General features: G+C 47.4%; 1 protein-coding gene across 2 annotated transcripts in view; it reads right to left on the bottom strand.

Moving 5' to 3' along the window:
* NUP133 (nucleoporin 133) overlaps window positions 1-25350 on the bottom strand; it is a 584654-nt gene that overhangs the window by 330123 nt on the left and 229181 nt on the right. For both annotated transcript variants that reach the window (XM_075339754.1, XM_075339755.1), the window contains exon 9: window positions 19055-19202. In XM_075339754.1, the coding sequence (XP_075195869.1) occupies window positions 19055-19202 (148 nt within the window). The remainder of the gene's footprint in view (window positions 1-19054; window positions 19203-25350) is intronic.

Raw genomic sequence — 25350 nt, 5'->3', positions numbered from 1 at the left:
AAAGGAATTGCCTCATGCACAGTCAATTTTGATGAACGGTTGAATTTTTCTATTTCTTTGAGAGCAAGTGAAAAATTTTGCCAATCTGCTGCTATAGGAGACGGAGTGAAATCTTTTTCCATGCGGCAATGCTTTGCTTGCTCCATGTCATCCAAATACTTGTCAACGTTAAACTCCTCATCTGATGAGGATGAAGATATGGCAGCAGTAGCACTGTCAGGCCCCAAGTCCTCTTGCGCCTGGCAGTCCTGTAGCCGCTCATCCTAACTGCTACCTCAATCAAAGCTTCTTTTCCTTTAGTAAGCTGATCATCAAGCAGTATACGATGACTTGGGTCCACATAAACAGCTGCCAGAAGAATTTTATTTTCCAATAGCTGTGTCTCTCTCCGTTTCATTGAAGCAGAAATGCCATCTGCGATTAAACCTTCTCTTTGGGACAGGCAAAATAGCAAGTTCTTCCACTCCCCTATGAAAATGCCAGGAGTTAAATCCTCAGCTTGTAATTTTTTAGTCACGGTAAATGGGTGATTAAGCAATTCCTTCAATTCAGCCACCTGTGTCCATTGACCTTCATTTAATGTTACTTGAGGGTTCACCATATCTATAAGAAACGATTTTAGTTCAAGCAATCGCTCAGTCATTAAATAAGTGCTGCCTCACCCAGTGGCTTGATCAACAATTGCCCCTGTCCCAGCAAGTCTCTTCAAGATGGAATCAATTTTAGGGGTTCTGGCGGCAATAACCAACTTCCTCACTTTTCCAATTAGATTTCCAGCATGTCCGCCTAGTTTCACACATTCAGCTTTTTGCCGGTTTGGCGGATGTGGCGCACGCCAGTTCATTATATTACAGTACAGTGACAGCGCCGCAATTTCCGGGTCACATGACAGCATGTCACCGGCGTTTGTCGCGCTGCCACTGTACTGTATACACTGTACTGGAGTGCACCGCATCCGCCAAACCGGCAAAAAGCCTGATGTGTGAAACCGGGGTCCCTCTTGCAGACTCTCTTATTGCCAGCAGCAGCGTGTGCACAACACAGCGCATGTGATGAATATGAAAGTGTTTTGAAGCAGCTTCGACAAGATCATCTAATCCTAAAGTATCATTTTGCTGTTCTTATGTTGTAATATCAGTTTATTCCTCAGTTACATGAACAGCACTGTGGCCTTCCATCTCTAACATATTAAATCCTACATTTTCTTCTAGCTGTTGTTCAATACTCTCATTCATCAGTTTAATTGAACTTATCAAGTTTGAAGCATTGGCCTTTACAATAGCAAGAACCTGTTCTTTTTTGAGTAATCTTGCAGAACTTTTTCCACTAAGGCCTGGAGAAACTGGCTGCTGTGATGAGCTTTACTATCTTTTACTGCCAGTGTCTTGCTAACAATTTCTTTCTTGTCACAAACATATCGAACATTGATGGCAAAATAGTTCAGTGACATGCAGTGACTCTGGACATCCCAGCAAAGGCAATGGGTGAAAAGATAGGACATTCAGACACATCGTGTTATGAGGATCCTCACAAAGAATGAGCAGTTTGTGTGGCCATTTTCTAATCTGCTTTTGCTATTGAAAGCATTATCCATGATCTCAAAAACCTTTCAGGTGATGCGGTTTTTAAAAAGCTGATCTGCTTTTGCAGCTGACAAACGTATCCTCAAAAAACGCTGTGTGTGAATGTAGCCTTAGATCAGGAATAGAACAGCAATTTGTAGGACATTTCATAACTTTCCCAAATTACTATGAAAAAATATTCAGCACATTCTGCAATGCACTACTGTCCCCAACTTATTATATATTTTAGGAGTCTGAGTCGGTGCATTTTATACCAACTCCACCAAAATGAGCTCAGACTCCACATCCCTGCCTGCCTGTTGTGGTCCTTGATCTTCATGATGCTCTCTGTGCTTTAAACAGAACACTGAGATTATCACAGAGCAGGTGCATTTATATGGAGAACTTGATTACACATAGGTGGTTTATATTCATCACTATCAGTCATTTAGGACAACATTGGATCATTCAGAGATCCTCAATGAACTTCTCGAGTGAGTTTGCTGCACTGAAAGTAAAGGGGACGAATAATATTGCACGCCACACTTTTCAGTATTTTATTTTTTACAAAAGTTTAAAGGAGTTATCCGACATACACTCCAAAAAAAATTGTAAGCTAATCTGCGCTGTATTGTCATATAAATCACCCCTACATTGTTATTTCTTGTTTTCTAACTTTTGTTCCTCTTGAATTCACCCTTTATTCTCTGCAGCACCTTGTTTACATTCAGCTCCAACAAACATGACAATTTCCTGTATTCTTGGTTGCCAAACCTCAGTCAGAGCTGGCACCACCCAGCCTCAGTGTCCAGAAACGCCCCCTGCCCGGCCTCAGTGTCTAGAAACGCCCCCTGCCCTCCCTCTGCACATTCAATGGCTGTCAGTATTCTGTCAAGCACCTGACCTCTCAGCATGTGACAGAGCAGAGATCCAGCTTTCTCTCATCTGTGACACAGCAATCAGCTCACATCCCATCCACAATGGTAACAGAAAGAGTTGTTACATGTTCCTCACCCCTTATAGATAAATGAATACTGTGTAAGGCTATGTGCGCACGTTGCGTACTAGCCCTGCAGAAATTTCTGCAGCGATCTGAACAGCACACGTGCGCTTCAAATCGCTGCAGAAAATGTCCGTAGAGAAAAAAAAAAGCAGATTCCATGCGCTCTGCCTGCAGCTCCTCCCATAGACAGAGCAGGGGCTGCCGGCAAAGCGCACGGAAGAAGTGACATGTCACTTCTTAGAACGCAGTGCTTCGGGCAGCAGCCGAAGCGCTGCGCTCTAAGACGCCACGTGCGCACGGCCCCTGCACAATCTCCATAGACTGTGCAGGGGACGCAGGACGCATGCAGTTACGCTGCACTACAAAGCGCAGCGTAACTGCATGTATTTACGCAACGTGCGCACATAGCCTAAGGCAGACTATATATAGCACCCAATGTGAGTTTATAGTAGATATATACGCCATGTATGTATGGTACATGTGTGTGTGTGCGTGGTTTGTGTCATATAGTTATGTGTATACACATACATAATATATATATATATATATATATATATATATATATATATATATATATATATATATATATATATATATATATATATATATATATATATATATATGCACATAGATTCCCCAGGCTTATCCCTCTATGTGTCACTATATGAATTGACACATTGGGCTCCGAATGTAGAATGTGCAGATTGCATACGAGTGGTCACATGACCATTCATTCTGACTGTCGACAACTGTGTCTGCTGCATGTGATGTGAGGATTCACATATCTACACTGTGTAGCAGCAAGCAAGAAATAGTGCGATAATAATAATAATAATCATCATCTACAAAAAAATATAGTTACTGCAGATTTTTGTGAAAAATCTTGACCACTATTTTTTCCTTGGGCTCCATGATATTTTGGTCATGCTGTCATACATCACAGCATGGCTATGTCACTACTAGCATGATGCAGGTCTGTGAGGTGGCTTTCATTTCCACACTGTCTCGTTCACCGTCTGTCTCGTTCACTGTCTGTCTCTAGCTTTCCGTCTCTTTTCTTTCCTTGTCTGTCTCTCTCTATCCGTCTCCCCACTGACATCTTATTACCTCTTATACTAACACTGTCCTTTGTTACTATAGTAACCAATCACAGCTGAGATTAATAAACTGTAGTTCCAGGCTCCATTCACTTTAATGGAGTCATGTTTTTTGGAGAGTAACTGTAAAGCGCAGGGTTAAATTTTCCTGTGAAACCGTAGTCTACGACGTTCCCTGGGTCACATGGGCCATCTGTGCAAAAAAAACGTTATTGTAAATGAGATAGTGCGGATTCCTTTAGCGGACATACACACACACACACACACACACACACACACACACTCCGCTTTATATATTAGATATATATATATATATATATATATAAAAATATATATATATATATATATATATATATATATATATATATATATATATATATTATATATATATATTTATTTATTTATTTAAAATTGAAAGATATATACAGTTGTGTACCGCTCATGGCGGCAGACCACGTTGCTACTAAGGGACCTGTGAGTCAGGGGCCAGTTCCAGGGCCTGCACTGGACCCTCCTCCGTCCTGTATTGCACGTTCAACTGAACGATAAATGCCAATATAATTGAAAGCAATGATCTGACGGCTCCCTCCTCCATTATTCTCCCTGTGCTTATGAGCTTTGATGTCTCAGTGCAGAGGGCACAATGATGTCACTTCAACGCACCCTCTGCAGACCAGTGCCGAACATTCAGGACACCTGCTGCGAAGATTGGAGCAGCGGGAGAATGGGGAGAGAGGAGTAATTTTTTTAATCATTAGGTGGGGCAGCCATTATACTGTTTTGATCTGTGTAGGGGCCAAAATATAGTTTGCTGGGCTGTATGAGGGGGACATTATAGTATTTGGATGTCTATGTGAAGCGCATTATACTGTGTGTGAGCCATTATAAAATGTGGTGGGTTGTGTCGGGGCTATCATACTGTGTTGATGAAACTGTACTTTGTGGGTTGTTAAAAATGGAGGTTCACGAAACTTTGCGTCATCTTTTCAGAGTAGCTACTGAAAAAACTCGTTCTATCAGTCAGTGTAGGGGTAAACAGCCCTCTTTTCAGAGTATCAGGGGCTATTGTTGGGCAGAACCAGGCCCTGGATTTTGGATGTGTGATCAGGATCAGGCACTTGTGAAATTAAAAATTAATAGTAAAGTAAAAAAAAAAAAAAAAGTAGTAAGCGCTTCATACTGACCGAGGCTCCGTTGCAGCTGTACACTGCTCCCGTGGCTTCTCCTTCACTTGCTGGGCCGCTAATTACTGCTCATTCATATGCACTGCTTTCCCCGTCCTCCGGCTGTCCTGTCTCCTGTGATTGGTTGCAGTCAGACGCACCCTTAGCGTATGTGACAGCATCTGCCTACAACCAATCACGGGCGCCAAGACGGTTGATGAGCGGGAAAGCAATTCAACTCTGCGGATCAATATTGTGGTATAAAACGCATAAAATATTTCACTGTGTTTTTCTCCCATATTATGACACCAAGAACAGAAAAATCATATGGCTACAGTATGCAGCCCCCAGCCGTGCGCTTATCTTGGCTGTGTATCCAAATAAGAGAAACTGCATGCGGCTTTTTTCTTGATTTACAAAAATAATTTAAAAATAAACGAAATTCAGTCCCCCCGAATTTTGGTACCCAGGCATGATAAACCACAAAAGCTGGGGGCTGGTATTGTCAGGCTGGGGAGACCCCTATTTATTGAGCCGCCCCGTGCCTAAAAACAGCAGCCTGCAGCCACTCAGGATTGTCACATCCATTAGATGTGACAATCCCAGCACTTTACCTGGCTCTTCCTGGTTGCTCTGGGGCGGTGGCAATCAGGCTAATATGAAGTTAATCACAGCCCACAGCTGCCTCTAAGCCAGATATTAATCGTCAGGGTCTATGAGACACCCCCCCCCTTAGTAATCTGTAAGTGACAGTAAATAAATACATACACCAAGAAAAAACAGTTTTTTGTAATTAAATAAATCACCCTCATAAGCCTCTTGATTAGGCTACATTCACAGGACTGCCCCGTTTTTGCGGTCTGCAAAAAAATGGTCATGTTTTTTCACGGATGCAACTGTGTGGCATCCGTTCCGTTCCGTATATGGTCCGTGTGTCATCTGCGTACCTTCCTATTTTTTTCATACTGAAAAACAGAAGCAGCTAGATAGATAGAGGGATAGATAGAGACAGATAGCTAGAGGGATAAATGGATGAATGAATCAAGGGATAAATAGAGGGATAGATAAGAGAGGAGAAAGACCAATATAATATCCTACCCCCCCCCCCCCCGCATATTCTAAGCTGGCACCCTTTAGTGCCTTTCATGTGGCACTAAAGGGTGCTTAGCCTTGTATTTAGCCAATAAATAAATAAATAAATAATTTAAAAAAAACGACGTGAGGTCCCTCCTATCTTTTGTAGCCAGCTAGGGTAAAGCAGACGGCTGCAGCCTGCAGACCACAGCTGGCAGCTTCACCTTGGCTGGTAATCCAAAACAGAGGGCACCCCACGCAGTTATTTAAAATTAAATAATTTAAAATAAAAAACGTGGGGTCCCCCCCAAATTGCATCACCAGCCAAGGTAAAGCGGACAGCTGTGGTCTGGTATTCTCAGATTAGGGAGGTCCACCGTTATTGGACACTCCCCAGCCTAAAAATAGGAGGCTGCAGCTGCCCCAGAAGTGGCGCATCCATTGGATGTGCTAATCCTGGCGCTTTGCCCCAACTCATCCCGTTGCCCTGGTGCGTTGGCAAATGGGGTAATATATGGGGTTGCTGCCAGATGTGTAATGTCACCTGGCATCAAGCCCTGGGGTTGGTGAGGTCAGGCGTCTATCAGATACCCGACATCACCAACCCAGTCAGTAAGAAATAAAAAATAGACAACAAAAAAAGTTTTATTTGAAAAAACACTCCCCACATTCCCTCTTTCAACAATGTATTGACAAGAACAATCCAATCCGGGTCCGGCGTAATCCAATAAGGGGGTTCGCACGGCGATCCATACCATAGTCAATGAGACTCCCAGTCAATGAAGAACAAAATGTTCCCCATTGGCTGGGAGAGCCGTGCAGTGACCTGAGCTAACATCAATAGGTCAGCCCAGGTCACTGCAGGGGATGCCGAGCGCTGCAGTCAGGAGGTTAGATGAGATCATTACCTGCAGTAACGATCTCCTGCTCTGCTGACGTCAGCGCTGTCACTGACTTCTATGCCCGCCGCGTTCTACACAGTATCGCGAGAGCCCGTGACGTCACTGCTAGTGACAGTCTCGGGCCGCCCGCGATACGGGCAGAGAAGGCAGTGACCGCGGTGACGTTAGGAGGCAGGAGATCGTCACAGCAGGTAATTATCTCATCTAATCTAACCTGCAGCTACATGTGCAGAGAGCAGGGAGCCGCGCACACTGAGCGCTGGCTCCCTGCTCTCCTAGCTACAGTACACATCGGGTTAATTACACGATGTGTACTGCAGCTACATGTGCAGAGAGCAGGAGCCGGCGCTGGCAGCATGAGAGCGGCGGAGGCTGGAAACGAAGGTATATATCGGGTAACCACCTTGGTTACCCGATGTTTACCTTGGTTACAGCTTACCGCAGGCTGCCAGAAGCCGGCTCCTGCTCCCTGCTTGCTTCATTTCGTCGCTCTCTCGCTGTCACACACAGCGATCTGTGCGTCACAGCGGGAGAGCGATGACCAAAAAATGAAGCTGGACATTCAGCAACGAGCGGCGACCTCACAGCAGGGGCCAGCTCGTTGCTGGATGTCAAACACAGCGACGGGACGTCGCTGCAACGTCACAGAAAATGGTGACGTAGCAGCGACGTTGTTGTCGCTGTGTGTGACACCACCTTTAGCAGTCAGTGTCCCGCTCCCTGCCAGCCCCGCGGCGTGAGAACAGTACAGTACAGTTCCCAGGGCGTCAGGCAGTAAACATGATAAAGCGCTGGGGACACAGCGCTGACAGTGTATCTGACAGCAAGTGTTCCTTGCCTTATTGAACTGGACACTGAATCGGCTGGAATTCATGGCGCACATAGCTAGGCACAGGAGGCGGGGGAGGGAGACTACGGAGTGTGTGGGAGGTTGTGGGCAGAGTACGGGGTGCAGGGGAATGTGTGGGAGGGTGCAGGGAAGGGGGGAGGTTACTCCACGCACTGTACAGCCCAGCAGGGAGGCGACATGCTGTTCCAGATTTGCATGTCAACATGGCCCAGCCCATGTAGACATGAAATGACCGGAAGCAGGAAAATCGCGGCAGGAGCGGTCACATGACCACTCTGAGCTGGGGGAGAGGGGCTGACAGCAGGGCAGGTAAGTGGTCTCTATCTACTTACCTGCCCCAATGTAGCCCAATAGTGTAATAATGAAAAAAAGTCAAAAGAAGCCGGATAACCCCTTTAACATAAGCAATAAATTTTGTTCTACTTCGCAATTGTTGATTCTTCAACAAAAATTCACTTTTTTTAATGTTTGAAGCCTAAAATGTGGGAAAAGGATGAAAAGTTCAAGGGGGCCGAATACTGTTGCAAGGCACCGTAACAGTTCGCTTAGTCCCCATGAATATCATCTCACAGCTGGCGTTCACAGGAGGATCGTGAAGACAGGAGGTCCGTTTCACCGGGGTGAGAAATTCCAGGCCTGGCGCTGACCGGGAGTGACCTCAGGAGTCACTCTCGCTCAGCTACAGAACCGGAATTTCTCAAGGCTGGTGACGTCACAGAGCGTGAGAAATTCAGAGTCTGGCGCTGAGCGGGAGTAACATATGGAGCCTCATTCTGTGAATTCAGGGAACGATGTGGGACCACTACACAATGGATTATATTGGATCTTCATTTTTTTATGCAACACCTCTGGTTTTGCCTATGCACAGTACTTTAAACATGGAGTTAAGGTATTACCTTATAACAAACAACTAATGCAATGGCATGAGTTGATTACAAATGCATTGGCACTTTAACTTATTTACAATCTGATGTAAATCTGTAGTATCACATGTGGATTCTTCTCACTTGCAGTTTTTGATTCACTTGTATACAGCTACCAGCACGTAGGTAGCACTGTTACATGTATATGTTACAATTAATTTATGCACTGACTGTGGAGACACGGGGCTCAGTGGGTGCTCTCGTCCGCTAAAACCTGCTGCCTTTAGAAAGAAAGCGTGGCTCAGGGCTCATCCGAACTGCAACAGACACTCACCCTTCTGCTGGCTCACCAGGGATTTAGAATGTCCATGCCTCAGAGGTCCCAGGGCTATTTACTTCAATCCAGCAGCACCCCGCTTTTGGCGGGCACCCACCGAGAAAGGAATAATGCCAGATTTAGAAAGCTGTCTGAGGTCTGCAAAGTCTGTAGCAGGTGACTGAACTGTCCCAACCTGAGTGTCCTCCTTAGGTAGTCCTGGTATGATGATATAATCCTGGCAGCCGGAGTCGAAATCCCTAGACTGTGGATATGGTCTCCAACCGGAGTCCCTAGATTGAAGCCACAGGGTATCCTGATCCTCTAGTCAGCTCCTAAGAGCTTAGACTGGATCCATCAGCATCCATCAATAACCACCTGGTGGCTTAAAGAAATTCCTTTTATAGCCACAGCCTTCCACTTGGATACACTGCGTCCTCATCGATTAGTTGGACAAGATCGCCTCTCCCATTGGATGAATCTCAAGCTGCATGGACAATGTTCATCCAAATGATGTCTACAGAAAGACTGAGGATATACATGTAGTCTGGAATGCACAGACTAGACAATGACTACTAAGGTAATTACATTAGCAATACACAACTACAATACAATGATTACTGGAAGGGTCTGGAGAAACAATAGCTAAGCAAACATGACTTAGCACACATAAGAACAATACGTCTGGCTGAATGTTAAGAAACTTTAACCCATGAGAGGCATTGGGTGTTCATGTCGTCACACTGACGTCTCAGGTAACTTTTCAAACCCCCCCATTTTTTCTTTTTCTCCTTTCCCCTCTATACCTCCATCTCCACACATTTACATCTACAAATGAGGGATGGTACGATAACGTCGGCATATCTGTACATGTTATCATTTTTAATACTAATGTAAACATAACTACATCTGAACCTTGTTGTGTTTTTGTGCAAATATACTGTATTTGAGACAAGTGTAAACCTATTATCTTTATTTTTGTACAGCACAATAGTACATGTCACCCACAATATGTGTTTGTGGACAGAAGACCTATTTCTCCTCCCAGCCTATGTTATCATCCTTTAATATTTATCTAAAAATTTAAATAAAGATCAAGGTTTTGGTTTTTTTTGTACATTTTGTATTGCTACTTGTATTTTTTTCTGGGTATCTCAGATCCTATATGTTTATATTTCCGATTTACTCTTTGGTGCTTGCTTATTAATCCCCAGACCTACATTTAGGACCCTTTTGTTTGGTAATAGACTTATCAGTAGTAACTGTGGAGACACGGGGCTCAGTGGGTGCTCTTGTCCACTGAGCGTCCGAAACCTGAATGCCTCCCCTATGGCCTGCTGGGTATGCTTATGTGACCCCCCTGGTTGTTGAGCCCTGGACGGTGTCCACGAACACCAGTCCGCTGCAGCTCCCCTGGGTAAACCAGGCTGAGTAGTATCCCACTGTTGCCACCAATTGTGGAGACACTGGGCTCAGTGGGTGCTCTCGTCCACTAAGACCCGCCGCCTTTAGAATGACAGCGTGGCTCAAGGCTCATCCCAACTGAACGCCGGCCTCCTTAACCGTGGGCGTAACACTACTCAGACAACACAGGGTGAGGGAACCACAATAATTAGACTTTATTGGATCCCCAAACAATTAACGGCACATAACACACAACCAGCAAAACACACAAATGTAACAGGGTCTCACCCTTCCACTGGCTCACCAGGGATTAGAATGTCCATGCCTCAGATGTTCCAGGGCTAATTACTCCAATCCAGCAGCACCCCGCTTTCGGTGGGCACCCACCGAGAAAGGAATAACGCCAGATTTAGGAAGCTGGCTGAGGTCTGCAAAGTCTGTACCAGGTAACCGAGGTTTCCTCCTTAAGTAGTCTCTGGTTTGATGATATAATCCTGGCAACCGGAGTCGAAATCCCTAGGCAGTGGATATGGTCTCCAATCGGAACCGGAGTCCCTAGATTGAAGTCACAGGGTATCCTGATCCTCTAGTCAGCTCCTAAGAGCTTAGACTGGATCCATCAGCATCCATCAACAACCACCTGGTGGCTTAAAGAAATCCCTTTTATAGCCACAGCCTTCCACTTGGATACACTGCGTCCTCATCGATTAGTTGGACAAGATCGCCTCTCCCATTGGATGAATCTCAAGCTGCATGGACAATGTTCATCCAAATGATGTCTACAGAAAGACTGAGGATATACATGTAGTCTGGAATGCACAGACTAGACAATGACTACTAAGGTAATTACATTAGCAATACACAACTACAATACAATGATTACTGGAAGGGTCTGGAGAAACAATAGCTAAGCAAACATGACTTAGCACACATAAGAACAATACGTCTGGCTGAATGTTAAGAAACTTAAACCCATGAGAGGCATTGGGTGTCCATGTCGTCACAGTAACTGCCATCTCTTAGCTCAGTAATGTGGAAATCTGTCTTCACTGAATTAGAATTCTGAGAATGAATGATAGAAGCAGACTTCCCTGGTAAGATATATTACAAAGCTGATTATTCTCAAGAATACGATTGATTTATGAAAGAAAAACTAAACACTCTTTAAAGTAACAATATGCAAATTAATCCTCCAGGCTGCCCACACACAGCTGGTAACCATGTGTGCCAATCATATTCTAGATTACTCTTCCCCACAATTTCCATTTTGTTCTTTCTAACCATTTTTACGACTATGTCTTTCTACGCAAAGCTTTTTTTTTCAATTATATTACTGTTTGGCGACACGGGCATGATCATTTTATTGGTGGGATCTTTAATGACGAGTCTGTTCTGTATAAATATCCTATGGGCTTTATTACAGTGCAGTGTTGATTTTCAGACACCTGACAATGCTTTTATAATTCTACTAGAAGGTGGCCCGATTCTAACGTATCGGGTAGTCTAGAATGTGTATGTAGGTTAGCAGATTGAATAATAAGGTAACTAATGAACTGGATGGATTAGGTTTAATTTAGTATTATTATAATTGTTTATTGATTTTAAAATGACAAACAACAGAAGGAACAGTTTTAATAGATGAGTCTAATGTTTAATGATGTCCATGGCTTGTAATGAAAGAATGCCATGAACAGTGTAAAGTTAAGTAAAAATATGCTGATGCTGTGATCTGGCCCAATGCTGGTATGTGCCCCCATCGTGGTGCAGCCACCATCCTGACATGAGCCCCCATCCTGCAGGGTAATGTGTGCGGGGGGTGGAGTGCAGGGTGGGGGGTGGAGCCGAGCAAGGCCATGGCGCTGAGGACGTCAGTGCTGGGGACTGCATGGCTGCAGACAGGTGACTATTCTTGAGTGTGTGTGTTTAGTGTATACATGCAGAGAGCGGGGGGGGGTATTGTGTGCGGGGGGCGGAGGCGAGCGGTGGGTATGTGTCAGGTGGGTTGCCGGTGTGGGCTCCCGGGGGTGCAGTACTCACTGGGGAGTCGGGGCTCCGTGTGGGTGCGGGGGAAAGTGTCGGGCGTCGTCCTGTCGGCCCGTAGTTTTAGCTGTTCAGTTAGCTGAGCCGTTGGTCGCAGGCTCTTTAGCGCACGCGGTGTAGCGACGGTTGTCACTGTAATGACGTCATTTTGGAGCAAGACAGACAGACAGAATAAGGCAATTATATATATTTAGATGGGTGATTGGTTAGTTTGTGGACATGGAGGTTCATACCATACCACATAGGGCCCTGTTATGTATCACATTGCTTGGTTGGCACATTTGTACCACACATAGTTACAAATGGGGCTAAAGAGACGTACAAGCAGTCAGTGAGTATAAACAGGTTATTCTAACCTTACTTGGGACAAACTCAGGTATGCAACGGTTTTTATCCATATGTTGAATAGAAGGGCCTACATCCCAGTACAGTCTCTCAAATGAAGCATCATCAGACAGGAAGTAGGGGGTGGAAACAATAGTAGTTAGATCGTGTAGTCAGGGATGGGTAGGAAATGTTTAACACAGCCATATTACAAATTAGTTTAAATTGGCAAAATAAATGGATAGGGATGTAGATTGAAATTTCTTCAGCCTTCAGACCATCCCTTAAAGAGACCCTGTCAACACGATTCTGCAAGTTAAATTAAAGATGTGGCCATAATGGCGCTGTTATACAGATTAAATCGAAACCTTTGTGAAGAAATACACTTTTTGGTGCTCCTTAATATGCATTTTAAGTTTTTGGTGATAAGATATAGGTGCCCAGGGTTGGGACTGCAATGGGTCTGCTGCTCCTGCCCTGGTCCATCTGCCTGCCTCTGGCATTTGAGTGATAGGTCACTGCTTTGTGAATGACCTTTGTTTGAAATTTTGTTCCAGCGCTCTCCTTGCCATTGGTCGTTTGTGCGCAGATTGATTTTGCTGCATTCGTCAATATAGTGGTGTCGGTGGCAACGAATGTGCAGATTCAGATCTCGACTCACGACTATGTCAATGATGATATAGTCATTGAGTGGTATTTGTGGTACCTAAAAAAATTATTTTTGTAAATTTTGTTGGAAAAATGAGAAATTGCTGATGAACTTTGAACCCTTCTAACTTCCTAACGGAATTTTTTTTTTTTTTTTTTCAAAAAATTGCGCTGGTGTAAAGCAGACAAGTATCGGCCCCTTAAAATATAATAACAAGTTAGTTAGAGGACAAACAAAAGACAGATATTAAATAGGCATTTCTCATCTGTATTCACCAAGGAACTGACTGTACCAGGGATCATTCAACAAGTGAAAAATCAAAGTCCACCACCCGATATAATTAATTTAACACAAGATGAAGTACGCCTACGTCTGAGTAAATTAAACATTGACAAATCCCCAGGGCCAGATGGCATTCATCCACGAATATTGAGGGAATTGAGCTCCGTAATCGACAGACCGCTGTATCTCATCTTTTTAGACTCACTTGTAACAGGGTTGGTGCCTCAGGATTGGAGGATTGCTGATGTGGTACCGATATTTAAAGAAAGGTAAGAGGGTAGATCCAGGCAACTACCGTCCAGTAAGCCTGACATCAGTAGTATGCAAAGTTTTTGAGGGCATTTTAAGGGATGACATGCAAAAATATATTGCAGAAAATAATATGATAACTGACAAACAGCATGGATTCATGAAAGATAAGTCGTGTCTAACCAACCTGTTGGGGTTCTATGAGGGGGTAAGTTCAAACCTGGATAATGGTAATGCAGCTGATGTGATTTATTTGGACTTTGCAAAGGCATTTGATACTGTACCACATAATAGCCTTATACTAAAGCTCCAGAAGCAAGGACTAGGGGACACAATATGCAACTGGGTAAGGAATTGGCTAAAAGATAGGAAACAAAGAGTAGTCATAAATGGTACATTCTCTAAATGGGCTATAGTCAGCAGTGGGGTGCCGCAGGGATCTGTGCTTGGACCGATTCTTTTTACTCTCTTTATTAATGACCTTGTGGATGGGATTGATAGTACAGTGTCAGTCTTTGCCGATGACACCAAACTATGTAGGATATTAAAAACTGACCTGGATAGTACAATATTACAAAAAGATCTGGATAAGATGTCGGAATGGGCAGATACTTGGCAAATGAGATTTAATGTTGATAAATGTAAAGTAATGCACCTAGGACGGAGTAATCCTATAGCTGCGTATACATTAAATGGAAGTAAACTCGGGACTACAGAACAGGAGAAGGACTTGGGTATTCTCATTACAAATAAGCTGAGCAGCAGCACTCAATGTCAAGCAGCAGCTGCTAAAGCAAACAAGATTTTAGGGTGTATAAAAAGAGAGATTAGATCCCGTGATCCCAACGTATTGTTACCCCTCTATAAATCACTTGTAAGGCCACATCTGGAATACGGGATCCAGTTTTGGGCTCCACATTTTAAAAAGGACATTCAGACGTTAGAGTCAGTTCAAAGGCGGGCAACTAGACTATTACAAGGAATGGAAGGCCTCCCATATGATGACAGATTGAAAAAGTTAGATATGTTTAGCTTAGAAAAAAGACGTCTCAGAGGAGATCTCATTTATATGTATAAATACATGTGTGGTCAATATAAAGGACTGGCACATGACTTATTTCTTCCAAAGACAGTACTAAGGACCAGGGGGCACTCACTGCGAGTGGAAGAAAAGCGATTCCGACACCTAAATAGGAAAGGGTTCTTTACAGTTAGAGCGGTCAGACTGTGGAATACACTACCACAAGAGGTAGTAATGGCAGATACTATAACAGCTTTTAAAAAAGGGCTGGATGATTTCCTCAGTACACAAAACATTGTAGGTTATAAATGACTTAGTGACTAAATGTAGAACTGGTGGAGGAAGGTTGAACTAGATGGACCCAGGTCTTTTTTCAACCTAAGTAACTATGTAACATCACATTTGGAGTGATTTGAGAAACCTAGGCGACAGAAAATACCCAAAAGTGACCCCATTCTAAAATCTGCACCCCTCACTCTGCTCAAAACCACATCCAAGAAGTTTATTAACCCTTTAGGAGCTTCACAGCAACCAAAGCAATGTAGAAGAAAAAATGAAAATTTTACTTTAACACAAAAATGTTACTTTAGCCATAAAAATTAGTATTTTCACAAGGGTATCAGGAAAAATGCATCATAAAATGTATCGTGCATTTTCTCCTGAGTACGCAGATACCTCATATGTGGTGGAAATCAAATGTTTGGGCACACGGCAGGACTCGGAAGGCAAGGAGCGCCATTTGAATTTTTGAGTGCAAAATTAGCTGCACTCATTAGCGGACGCCATGTCGGGTTTGAAGACTCCCTGAGGTGCCTAAACAATGGAGCTCCCCCATAAGTGACCCCATTTTGGAAACTAGAGCCCTCAAATATTTTTTCTAGATGTTTGATGTGCACTTTGAACCCCTGGGGGCTTCACAGAAGTTTATAACGTTGAGCCGTGAAAAGAAAAAAAAAAGTTTTTACCACAAAACTGTTGCTTCAACCAGGTAGCATTTTTTATCACAAGGGTATCAGGAAAAAATGCACCATAAAATGTATTGTGCATTTTCTTTTGAGTACACAGATACCTCATATGTGGTGGAAATCAAATTTTTGGGCACACAGCAGGACTCGGAAGGCAAGGAGCGCCATTTCACAGCAAAATTGGTTGGAATTATTAGCGGACGCCATGTTGCGTTTGGAGACCCCCCTGAAGTGCCTAAACAATGGAGCTCCCCCACAATTGACCCCATTTTGGAAACTAGACCCCTCATGAAATTTATCTAGCTGTTTAGTGAGCACTTTGAACCCCTGGAGGCTTCACAAACGTTTGTAATGTTCAGCCGTGAAAATATTTTATTCTTTTTTTTTACTACAAAATTGTTTTTTCAAACAGGTATTTTTTTTTCACAAGGGTATCAGGAAAAAATGCACCATAAAATGTATTGTGCAATTTCTCCTGAGTACACAGGTACCTCATATGTGGTGGAAATCAATTGTTTGGGCGTACGTGGGGCTCAGAAGAGAAGGAGCGCCATTTCACAGTAAAATTGATTGGAATTATTAGCAAACGCCATGTTGCATTTGGAGACCCCCTGAGGTGCCTAAACAGTGGAGCTCCCCCACATGTGATCCCATGTTGGAAACTAGACCCCCCCCATACAAAAAAATTAGTTTGGCGAAATAAAAAATACAGACATCAGTAAAAAAAAAACAAATGAATAAAAAAAAATAAAATATGAGCGCCTGCCACTAAGACCAGTGCCAAACGTGAGAGCAATGCACGAGTCTCGCATCGCATCATCCACTGCAGTCTGGAAGCGAGCAACTGCGCTGGATAATGCGATGCGAGAGGGCGGGGCGGCAGATGAGAAAGGGCGTAGCGGATGGAGGATGGGAAAGGGCGCAGCGGGTGGAGGAGCGGCAGAGGATGGGAAAGGGCGCAGCGGATGGATGATGGGAAATGGCGCAGCGGATGGAGGAGCGGCAGAGGATGGGAAAGGGCGCAGCGGATGGAGGAGCGGCGGAGGATGGGGGGGGAGGGAGGTGAGATGGGGATACCTACCTTACAGGATGGATCTAGGCAGCAGGATCACAGCAAACAGAAGAGGCAGCAGATGAAGGAGGCAACAGATTGAGGAGGGTGAGAGGGAGCAGTAGATGAAGAGGATGGGAGAGAGCAGGCAGCAGATCGGGGAGGGGGGCAGAGTCTGATGGGAGAGAGAGATGGCACATGGAGGAGGAGGGGCCCCGGGGGGAGGGGGGGCCCGGGGGGAGGGTGGCCCCAGAACATGGAGGGGGGAGGGTGGCTTGCAGCACATGTGGGGGGAGGGTGGCTTGCAGCGAGCGTGCTGCAAGCCACCCTCCCCCACACGTGCTGCAAGCCACCCTCCCCCCACACGTGCTGCAAGCCACCCTCCCCCAACATGTGCTGCAAGCCACCCTCCCCCCTCCATGTGCTGCAAGCCACCCTCCCCCCACATGTGCTGCAAGCCACCCTCCCCCCACATGTGCTGCAAGCCACCCTCCCCCCACATGTGCTGCAAGCCACCCTCCCCCCACATGTGCTGCAAGCCACCCGCCCCCCACATGTGCTGCAAGCCACCCGCCCCCCACATGTGGGGGGAGGGTGGCTTGCAGCACATGGAGGGATAGGAGGTGTAGTGGCGATGGAGAAGGGGCAGCCGATGAAGGAGGCGGCGGCCGCCGATCGGGAACAGTGGGGGCCGATTCGGGGGCAGCAGCGGCTGAAAAAGGTGGGTGCGACGGCGGCGGGGACAGTGGCGAGCGTGGCGGCGGGGACAGTGGCGAGAGTGGTGGCGGGGACAGTGGCGAGAGTGGCGGCGGGAGCGGCGGCGGGAGCGGCGGTGGATCGGGAGCGGCGGCGGGGACAGCAGTGGATCGGGAGCGTCGGCGGGGACAGCGGTGGATCGGGAGCGGCGGCGGGGACAGCGGCGGATCGGGAGCGGCGGCGGGGACAGTGGCGAGCGTGGCGGCGGGGACAGTGGCGAGCGTGGCGGCGGGGACAGTGGCAGCGGGGACAGCGATGGATCGGGAGCAGCGGCGGGGACAGTGGCGAGCGTGGCGGCGGGGACAGTGGCGAGCGTGGCGGCGGTGGATCGGGAGCAGCGGCGGGGACAGTGGCGAGCGTGGCGGCGGGGACAGCGGTGGATCGGGAACAGCGGCGGGGACAGCGGTGGATCGGCAGCAGCGGTGGGGACAGTAGCGAGCGTGGCAGCGGGGACAGCGGTGGATCGGGAGCAGCGGCGGGGAGATCGGAGACAGCGGCAGGGCTGGCGGTGGCGATCGGAGCCGCGGCGGGGCGATCGGAGACAGCGGCGGGGCTGGTGGTGGCGATCGGAGACAGCGGCGGGGCTGGCGGTGGCGGGCGCGGCGATCAGAGACAGCGGCGGTGGCGGGCGGGGCGATTGGAGACAGCGGCGGGGCTGGTGGTGGCGGGCGGGGCGATCGGAGGCAGCGGCAGGGCTGGCAGGGCGATCGGGGATAGGGGCGGGCGGCGGGGGCAGCAACTTACCGATGGGCACCCGCAGAGACCGCTCTCCTCGGCTTCCAGGGACGGTCACAGGCCCCAGATCCACATTGATTGGAGAAATCGGTCACAAGACCGGTCTCTCCAATCAGAGCTGGGGGCGGGTGAAGCACCTATTCACCCAGCTCCAGCCAATGGCCAGTGCTACAGCAGCACTGATCAGGGCTGGATTTAAATGTTCCAGCCATTTTCAATGGCTGGAACATTACAGTGACTGTAATTGACTGAGCGGCGTTTGTCAGCCAATCACAGCCTCTGTAGGTTCGGGGAGGAGGCACCACCCCTCCTGAGGTCAGGCAGAGGTCCCCTCCTTCCCGAATCTACAGTTTAATCAAAGAAATTGGACTCCCCGGGGCTCCGGGACCGCGATTTCGCCATGACGTACTGGGTACGTCATGGGTCGTTTAGCACCATGTCACCGTGACGTACCCAGTACGTCAAAGGTCGTTAAGGGGTTAAAAGCTGCTTTCATGGACTAAACACGCTACCAAGGCATTCAGTGTCTCCAAACTAGTCTTTGAGCACATTTGGGACGCTATGGGCCGGCATTTGCGGCGGGAATTGCCTGTAGCGGATCTTGATTTGCATGCCCAAGTGCATTCAGTGAGGAAAACATTACTTACACAGACAATCATGAATAACCTCATTAATGGAACAAAAAAATGGCATTCATCTGTATCACAGAAATGCACAACAGAACATTTTCTTTAAATATGACACTGACCTGAAACAGAGGACTGAGATGCGTTACTTCAACACTAAGTTGGTCAGAAAAGTTATAGCCTTCATCCTCTACAGTTATAAGCGTGTAATAGCTCATACAAGGAGTATCACCTGGATGCCAAGCAGCAGCCAATATAACCAATCCATCACTGATTCAAGAAAAGAAAAAAAAATGAATATAAAAATATAAAATAAAAAAATATTCATTAAGACACAAAATTAAAATATATTTCCATTTTGCATTACCACCAACAATTTACAGTATATTGTGCGGAACTACAAGGGTCAAGTAGAGCAAGATGCATCTCAGAAACTGCCTGGACACTGTAGAAAAAACACTGTGGTCTGCTGCTGAACAAAATTACTACCATAAATGAGGTCTATAAAACAAAGTCTGTGTGATAAAGATAAAGAACTCTTTCCTTGTATTCTTGTTTGACCTAAAGAACGGCCATTTTTTTTACTACTCCTGTTGAAGTAGTAATCATTTTAGCTCCGCTCACCAGATTTTATTCGGTTTACATATACACTTACATACTAAACTCTAAATCACGTTTGTTGCACCAAGCATTCACAAACATGAAATTTTGGGCTCCAAAATTGAAATAATTTTTTCTCCTTCAATTTTTTTTTTTAAACAATCCTGCATTAAAAGTGTTTAAACCACAAAGTACATTTTAATCAATATATCTTAGAATAGTCCATAATTGATTTGTTAAAATAAAAAAGTAAATTAAAAAAAAAAATGTTCCTGTGCTAAGATAATCACACATTACCGTATTTTTCCCTTTATAAGACGCACCTGATTATAAGACGCACCCCCAAATTTGGTGAAGGAATAGAGCATTTTTTAATAAATGGGGTCCGTCTTATAATGCCAGTGTCCGTCTAACAAATAATATAGGGTATATGTCCCTCATAGCCCCCTCATCCTAAAATTAGCCCCCTTAATCTGGATATGGCCACCTTATATTGAACACGTCCCCCAGTGATGCCACATTTCCCCTATGGCTGGCAGACAGGGCCACTGTGGCAGGCAGACAGGGCCACTGTGGCAGGCAGACAGGGCCACTGTGGCAGGCAGACAGGGCCACTGTGGCAGGCAGACAGGGCCACTGTGGCAGGCAGACAGGGCCTCTGTGGCAGGCAGACAGGGCCTCTGTGGCAGGCAGACAGGGCCTCTGTGGCAGGCAGACAGGGCCTCTGTGGCAGGCAGACAGGGCCTCTGTGGCAGGCAGGCACACATCACCCTCTGTGGCAGGCAGGCCCACATCACCCTCTGTGGCAGGCAGGCCCACATCACCCTCTGTGGCAGGCAGGCCCACATCACCCTCTGTGGCAGGCAGGCCCACATCACCCTCTGTGGCAGGCAGGCCCACATCACCCTCTGTGGCAGGCAGGCCCACATCACCCTCTGTGGCAGGCAGGCACACATCACCCTCTGTGGCAGGCAGGCACACATCACCCTCTGTGGCAGGCAGGCCCACATCACCCTCTGTGGCAGGCAGGCCCACATCACCCTCTGTGGCAGGCAGGCACACATCACCCTCTGTGGCAGGCAGGCACACATCACCCTCTGTGGCAGGCAGGCACACATCACCCTCTGTGGCAGGCAGGCACACATCACCCTCTGTGGCAGGCAGGCACACATCACCCTCTGTGGCAGGCAGGCCCACATCACCCTCTGTGGCAGGCAGGCCCACATCACCCTCTGTGGCAGGCAGGCCCACATCACCCTCTGTGGCAGGCAGGCCCACATCACCCTCTGTGGCAGGCAGGCCCACATCACCCTCTGTGGCAGGCAGGCCCACATCACCCTCTGTGGCAGGCAGGCCCACATCACCCTCTGTGGCAGGCAGGCCCACATCACCCTCTGTGGCAGGCAGGCCCACATCACCCTCTGTGGCAGGCAGGCACACATCACCCTCTGTGGCAGGCAGGCACACATCACCCTCTGTGGCAGGCAGGCACACATCACCCTCTGTGGCAGGCAGGCACACATCACCCTCTGTGGCAGGCAGGCACACATCACCCTCTGTGGCAGGCAGGCACACATCACCCTCTGTGGCAGGAAGGCACACATCACCCTCTGTGGCAGGCAGGCACACATCACCCTCTGTGGCAGGCAGGCACACATCACCCTCTGTGGCAGGCAGGCACACATCACCCTCTGTGGCAGGCAGGCACACATCACCCTCTGTGGCAGGCAGGCACACATCACCCTCTGTGGCAGGCAGGCACACATCACCCTCTGTGGCAGGCAGGCACACATCACCCTCTGTGGCAGGCAGGCCCACATCACCCTCTGTGGCAGGCAGGCACACATCACCCTCTGTGGCAGGCAGGCACACATCACCCTCTGTGGCAGGCAGGCACACATCACCCTCTGTGGCAGGCAGGCACACATCACCCTCTGTGGCAGGCAGGCACACATCACCCTCTGTGGCAGGCAGGCACACATCACCCTGTGGCAGGCAGGCACACATCACCCTCTGTGGCAGGCAGGCACACATCACCCTCTGTGGCAGGCAGGCACACATCACCCTCTGTGGCAGGCAGGCACACATCACCCTCTGTGGCAGGCAGGCACACATCACCCTGTGGCAGGCAGGCACACATCACCCTCTGTGGCAGGCAGGCACACATCACCCTCTGTGGCAGGCAGGCACACATCACCCTCTGTGGCAGGCAGGCACACATCACCCTCTGTGGCAGGCAGGCACACATCACCCTCTGTGGCAGGCAGGCACACATCACCCTCTGTGGCAGGCAGGCACACATCACCCTCTGTGGCAGGCAGGCACACATCACCCTCTGTGGCAGGCAGGCACACATCACCCTCTGTGGCAGGCAGGCACACATCGCCCTCTGTGGCAGGCAGGCACACATCGCCCTCTGTGGCAGGCAGGCACACATCGCCCTCTGTGGCAGGCAGGCACACATCGCCCTCTGTGGCAGGCAGGCACACATCGCCCTCTGTGGCAGGCAGGCACACATCGCCCTCTGTGGCAGGCAGGCACACATCACCCTCTGTGGCAGGCAGGCACACATCACCCTCTGTGGCAGGCAGGCACATATCACCCTCTGTGGCAGGCAGGCACACATCACCCTCTGTGGCAGGCAGGCACACATCACCCTCTGTGGCAGGCAGGCACACATCACCCTCTGTGGCAGGCAGGCACACATCACCCTCTGTGGCAGGCAGGCACACATCACCCTCTGTGGCAGGCAGGCACACATCACCCTCTGTGGCAGGCAGGCACATATCACCCTCTGTGGCAGGCAGGCACACATCACCCTCTGTGGCAGGCAGGCACACATCACCCTCTGTGGCAGGCAGGCACACATCACCCTCTGTTACATATCGCCCCCATGTTGCTGCTTTTAGTAAAATAAACTCTTTCCTTACCTTCTGCAGCACAGTCCTGTCTCGTGTCTCCCTCCTCGGGGTTGAACTCCTCCTGTCTCCTGCACTTCCTACTTCCTAGTTCTAGTGGAGGTCATGTGATCGGCACCGCAGAGTGAAATCTCTGTGTGCCTAATCACAGCCAGCAGGAGGGAGACCGGGCAGATGCCGGAGGAGGTGAGTAAAGAGTTTATTATTTTACTATGGGCAGCAGCACGGGAGGCTATATCTAACACAGGGGGAGGGGAGATCCTGTGCAATCAAAGGTAAGCACAGGCAGATAATATGCACAGCTCCCCAGCCCATCAGCGCGATGCAGTTTCAGCACCACGCTTCTGATGGACAGCGGCTGTGCATATTATATGAGCGGGAGAGCAGGAGATCAAACGCTGCCGCTCCCAGCCCCAAGCAGTCCCCAGCACCGCTCCAGAGCTGCCCGCACCTCAACTGGACTCTGTGTGTATATATATACAACCCCCCCCCCGTATATTCGGATTATAAGACGCATCCCCCTACTTTCCCCCAAAATTTGGGGGAACAAAAGTGCGTCTTATAAAGCGAAAAATACGGTATATATTTATCCCAGCCATGTACTGTGTAATGGCCGTGTCTGACCGTACAGAGACATGATCTGATCATACCACATCTCCTGGGTCAGGGAAGATTTAAAAAAAAAAAAAAAAAAAAAAGTATACATTACAGTATGGGATCGCAGTCGATTGTTTCTGGGACCTAAAACATTTCCCTGCCCTAGGCTGCTTTCACACCTCCGGTTTCTGCAATGCGGCACAATCCGGCACTTTGCAGGAAAATCGCAACCGTTTTTTTTGCTGCCGGTTGCGTTTTTCCTGCATAGACTTTAATTAGTGCCGCATTGTGCCGCATGGCCTTGCGTTCCATCCGGTTTTTGCCGCATGCGGCAGATTTAGCCGATGCGGCGGACGGATGGAACGTTGCCTGGCACGTTTTTTCGTACGGCAAAAAAATACCGCATCGCGCCGCATCCGACCGATGCGGCGCATTTTTCAATGCATGCCTATGGCGGCCGGATGCGGCAAAAACCGCATCCGACCGCCGCATGCGGTTTTTGTCACTGCGCATGCCGCAAGCGGCAAAAACCGGATGGGCCGCATGGGAAAAACTTATGCAAAAGGATGCGGTGTTTTCACCGCATCCGTTGCATAGCTTGCACAGCCGGATTGAGCCACACAGCTCAAGCCGGATGTGTGAAAGCAGCCTTAACAACAAGCAAGGAAATAGTTTACCTCAGAGAAAGCAGCTGTGATCCCATGCTCTCCTGTTTGTTTTACAGTGTGTAGACTTCTTGACTACTTTGAATATCACCTTGTACATAATATGTAATGGAGATGCGAATGAAAAACAGAATATCTCAAGATCACACAACATTTAACAATAACACCAAGTTGTGGGCAAACAGTATTAAACATCTATGCCATTCATCAAAATGGATATATTTAGACAATCTGAACAAAATAGGCAAAATCGATTATTCCACTGCAGAGCATTAAACAGAGAAGTAATTTTCTTAAATTCTTTATTTAAAGACAATACACAGAACAATTAAATGCAACTATATAAAATCATAAAATGATAACGATAAATGGCGAATGACATTGCAAAAAAACATTGCATAAGTAATGTACAAGAGGCCTAAACCGCTGACATAAGATAAGCAAGACATAAGTAACTGTCATTCTGGGCCTGTCGATTTTACATGTTTTAGGGAGAAAGAAAAAGCAGGAACATTAGACAGGAATCTGCAGGAGTAGGGATCGAAAAAGGATTGTAGGTGAGGAGAAGGAAAAGATTGGAGGGAAGAAGCAGATGGGGGAGATAGGGAAAGGTAGAGGGTTAAGACAAGACCAACAATAAAAGAAAAACCTACTAGGTGCACACTCGATCGTTTATTCGGGGAAGACCAGCCTAGAGTCTGATATCAGTCTACCAAGGTCTTCAGTATTTAAATTCAATTCATGGAAACAAGGTCTTGTAGAAAGCATGATATCTGTTGTGGAAAGACAATATCAAGTCTTCCATGGGCATCAGGTCATTGACCTTAGATGCCCAGAGGGGGAGATTGGGAGGAGTGACAGACTTCCATCCTAAACAAATACAAGATCTGGTCGCCATCACTGGAAATCTCAAAAGAGAGTGTCTTTAGGAGGAAACTGAGGCCTCCTAGAGCTGCAATAGGAACTCCAGTCTGACAATGTCCTTCACACTGACCAGAACGACTGAATTGCTGGGCATGTCCAGAAAATATTCAAAAAGTCACCTCTCCCAGTGCATATCTCCAACACTTAAGAGTCCACAGAGGGAAACATCTTATTAAATTTAGCCGGTATTCTATACCATCTTGAGAGCAATTTGGAATTGGCTTCCTGGAGTCTGGAGTTTATAGATTTCTTGTGTGCAAATGACAGCATTTTGTCCCTTTGCTCTGAAAATAGATTCTCAAATTCCTCTCCCATTTCAACAGATAACTAAGAAGAGAGAGTTCGTCTGGACTGGCTAGCATGAACTGAACTTCAGAAAATGAGTGTCTGAGCACCCCCTCGCCTAAACAAATTCTCAAACCTGGTTGGAGGGCGTGAACACTGGACAAAACTAAGGGAGAGCAAGAAGTGCCATAACTAGAGAGAGCACCACATATGTACAGTGACTCTGGTATTGAGCAATCTTGAATGGCCCCCATAGTGGGCCAATCATTACTGACACCAATATGACAGGCAAGAAATCTCCCTCCAGAAATACAAAACAAATACAGGATCAGACAGGCCAAGGCGGAAGTCTGGAGAGCCAGTTATTGAAGAGAGAGAAGGTATTGGGATGAGAGGTCTGCATATTTCTGGTCTGGAGCAACAATATAT

This window comes from Anomaloglossus baeobatrachus, chromosome 3, assembly GCF_048569485.1.
Source record: "Anomaloglossus baeobatrachus isolate aAnoBae1 chromosome 3, aAnoBae1.hap1, whole genome shotgun sequence".
NCBI classification, from domain to species: domain Eukaryota; kingdom Metazoa; phylum Chordata; class Amphibia; order Anura; family Aromobatidae; genus Anomaloglossus; species Anomaloglossus baeobatrachus.
Note: the sequence above shows the minus strand (reverse complement) of the source record. Positions and strands in the feature narration are given on the sequence as shown.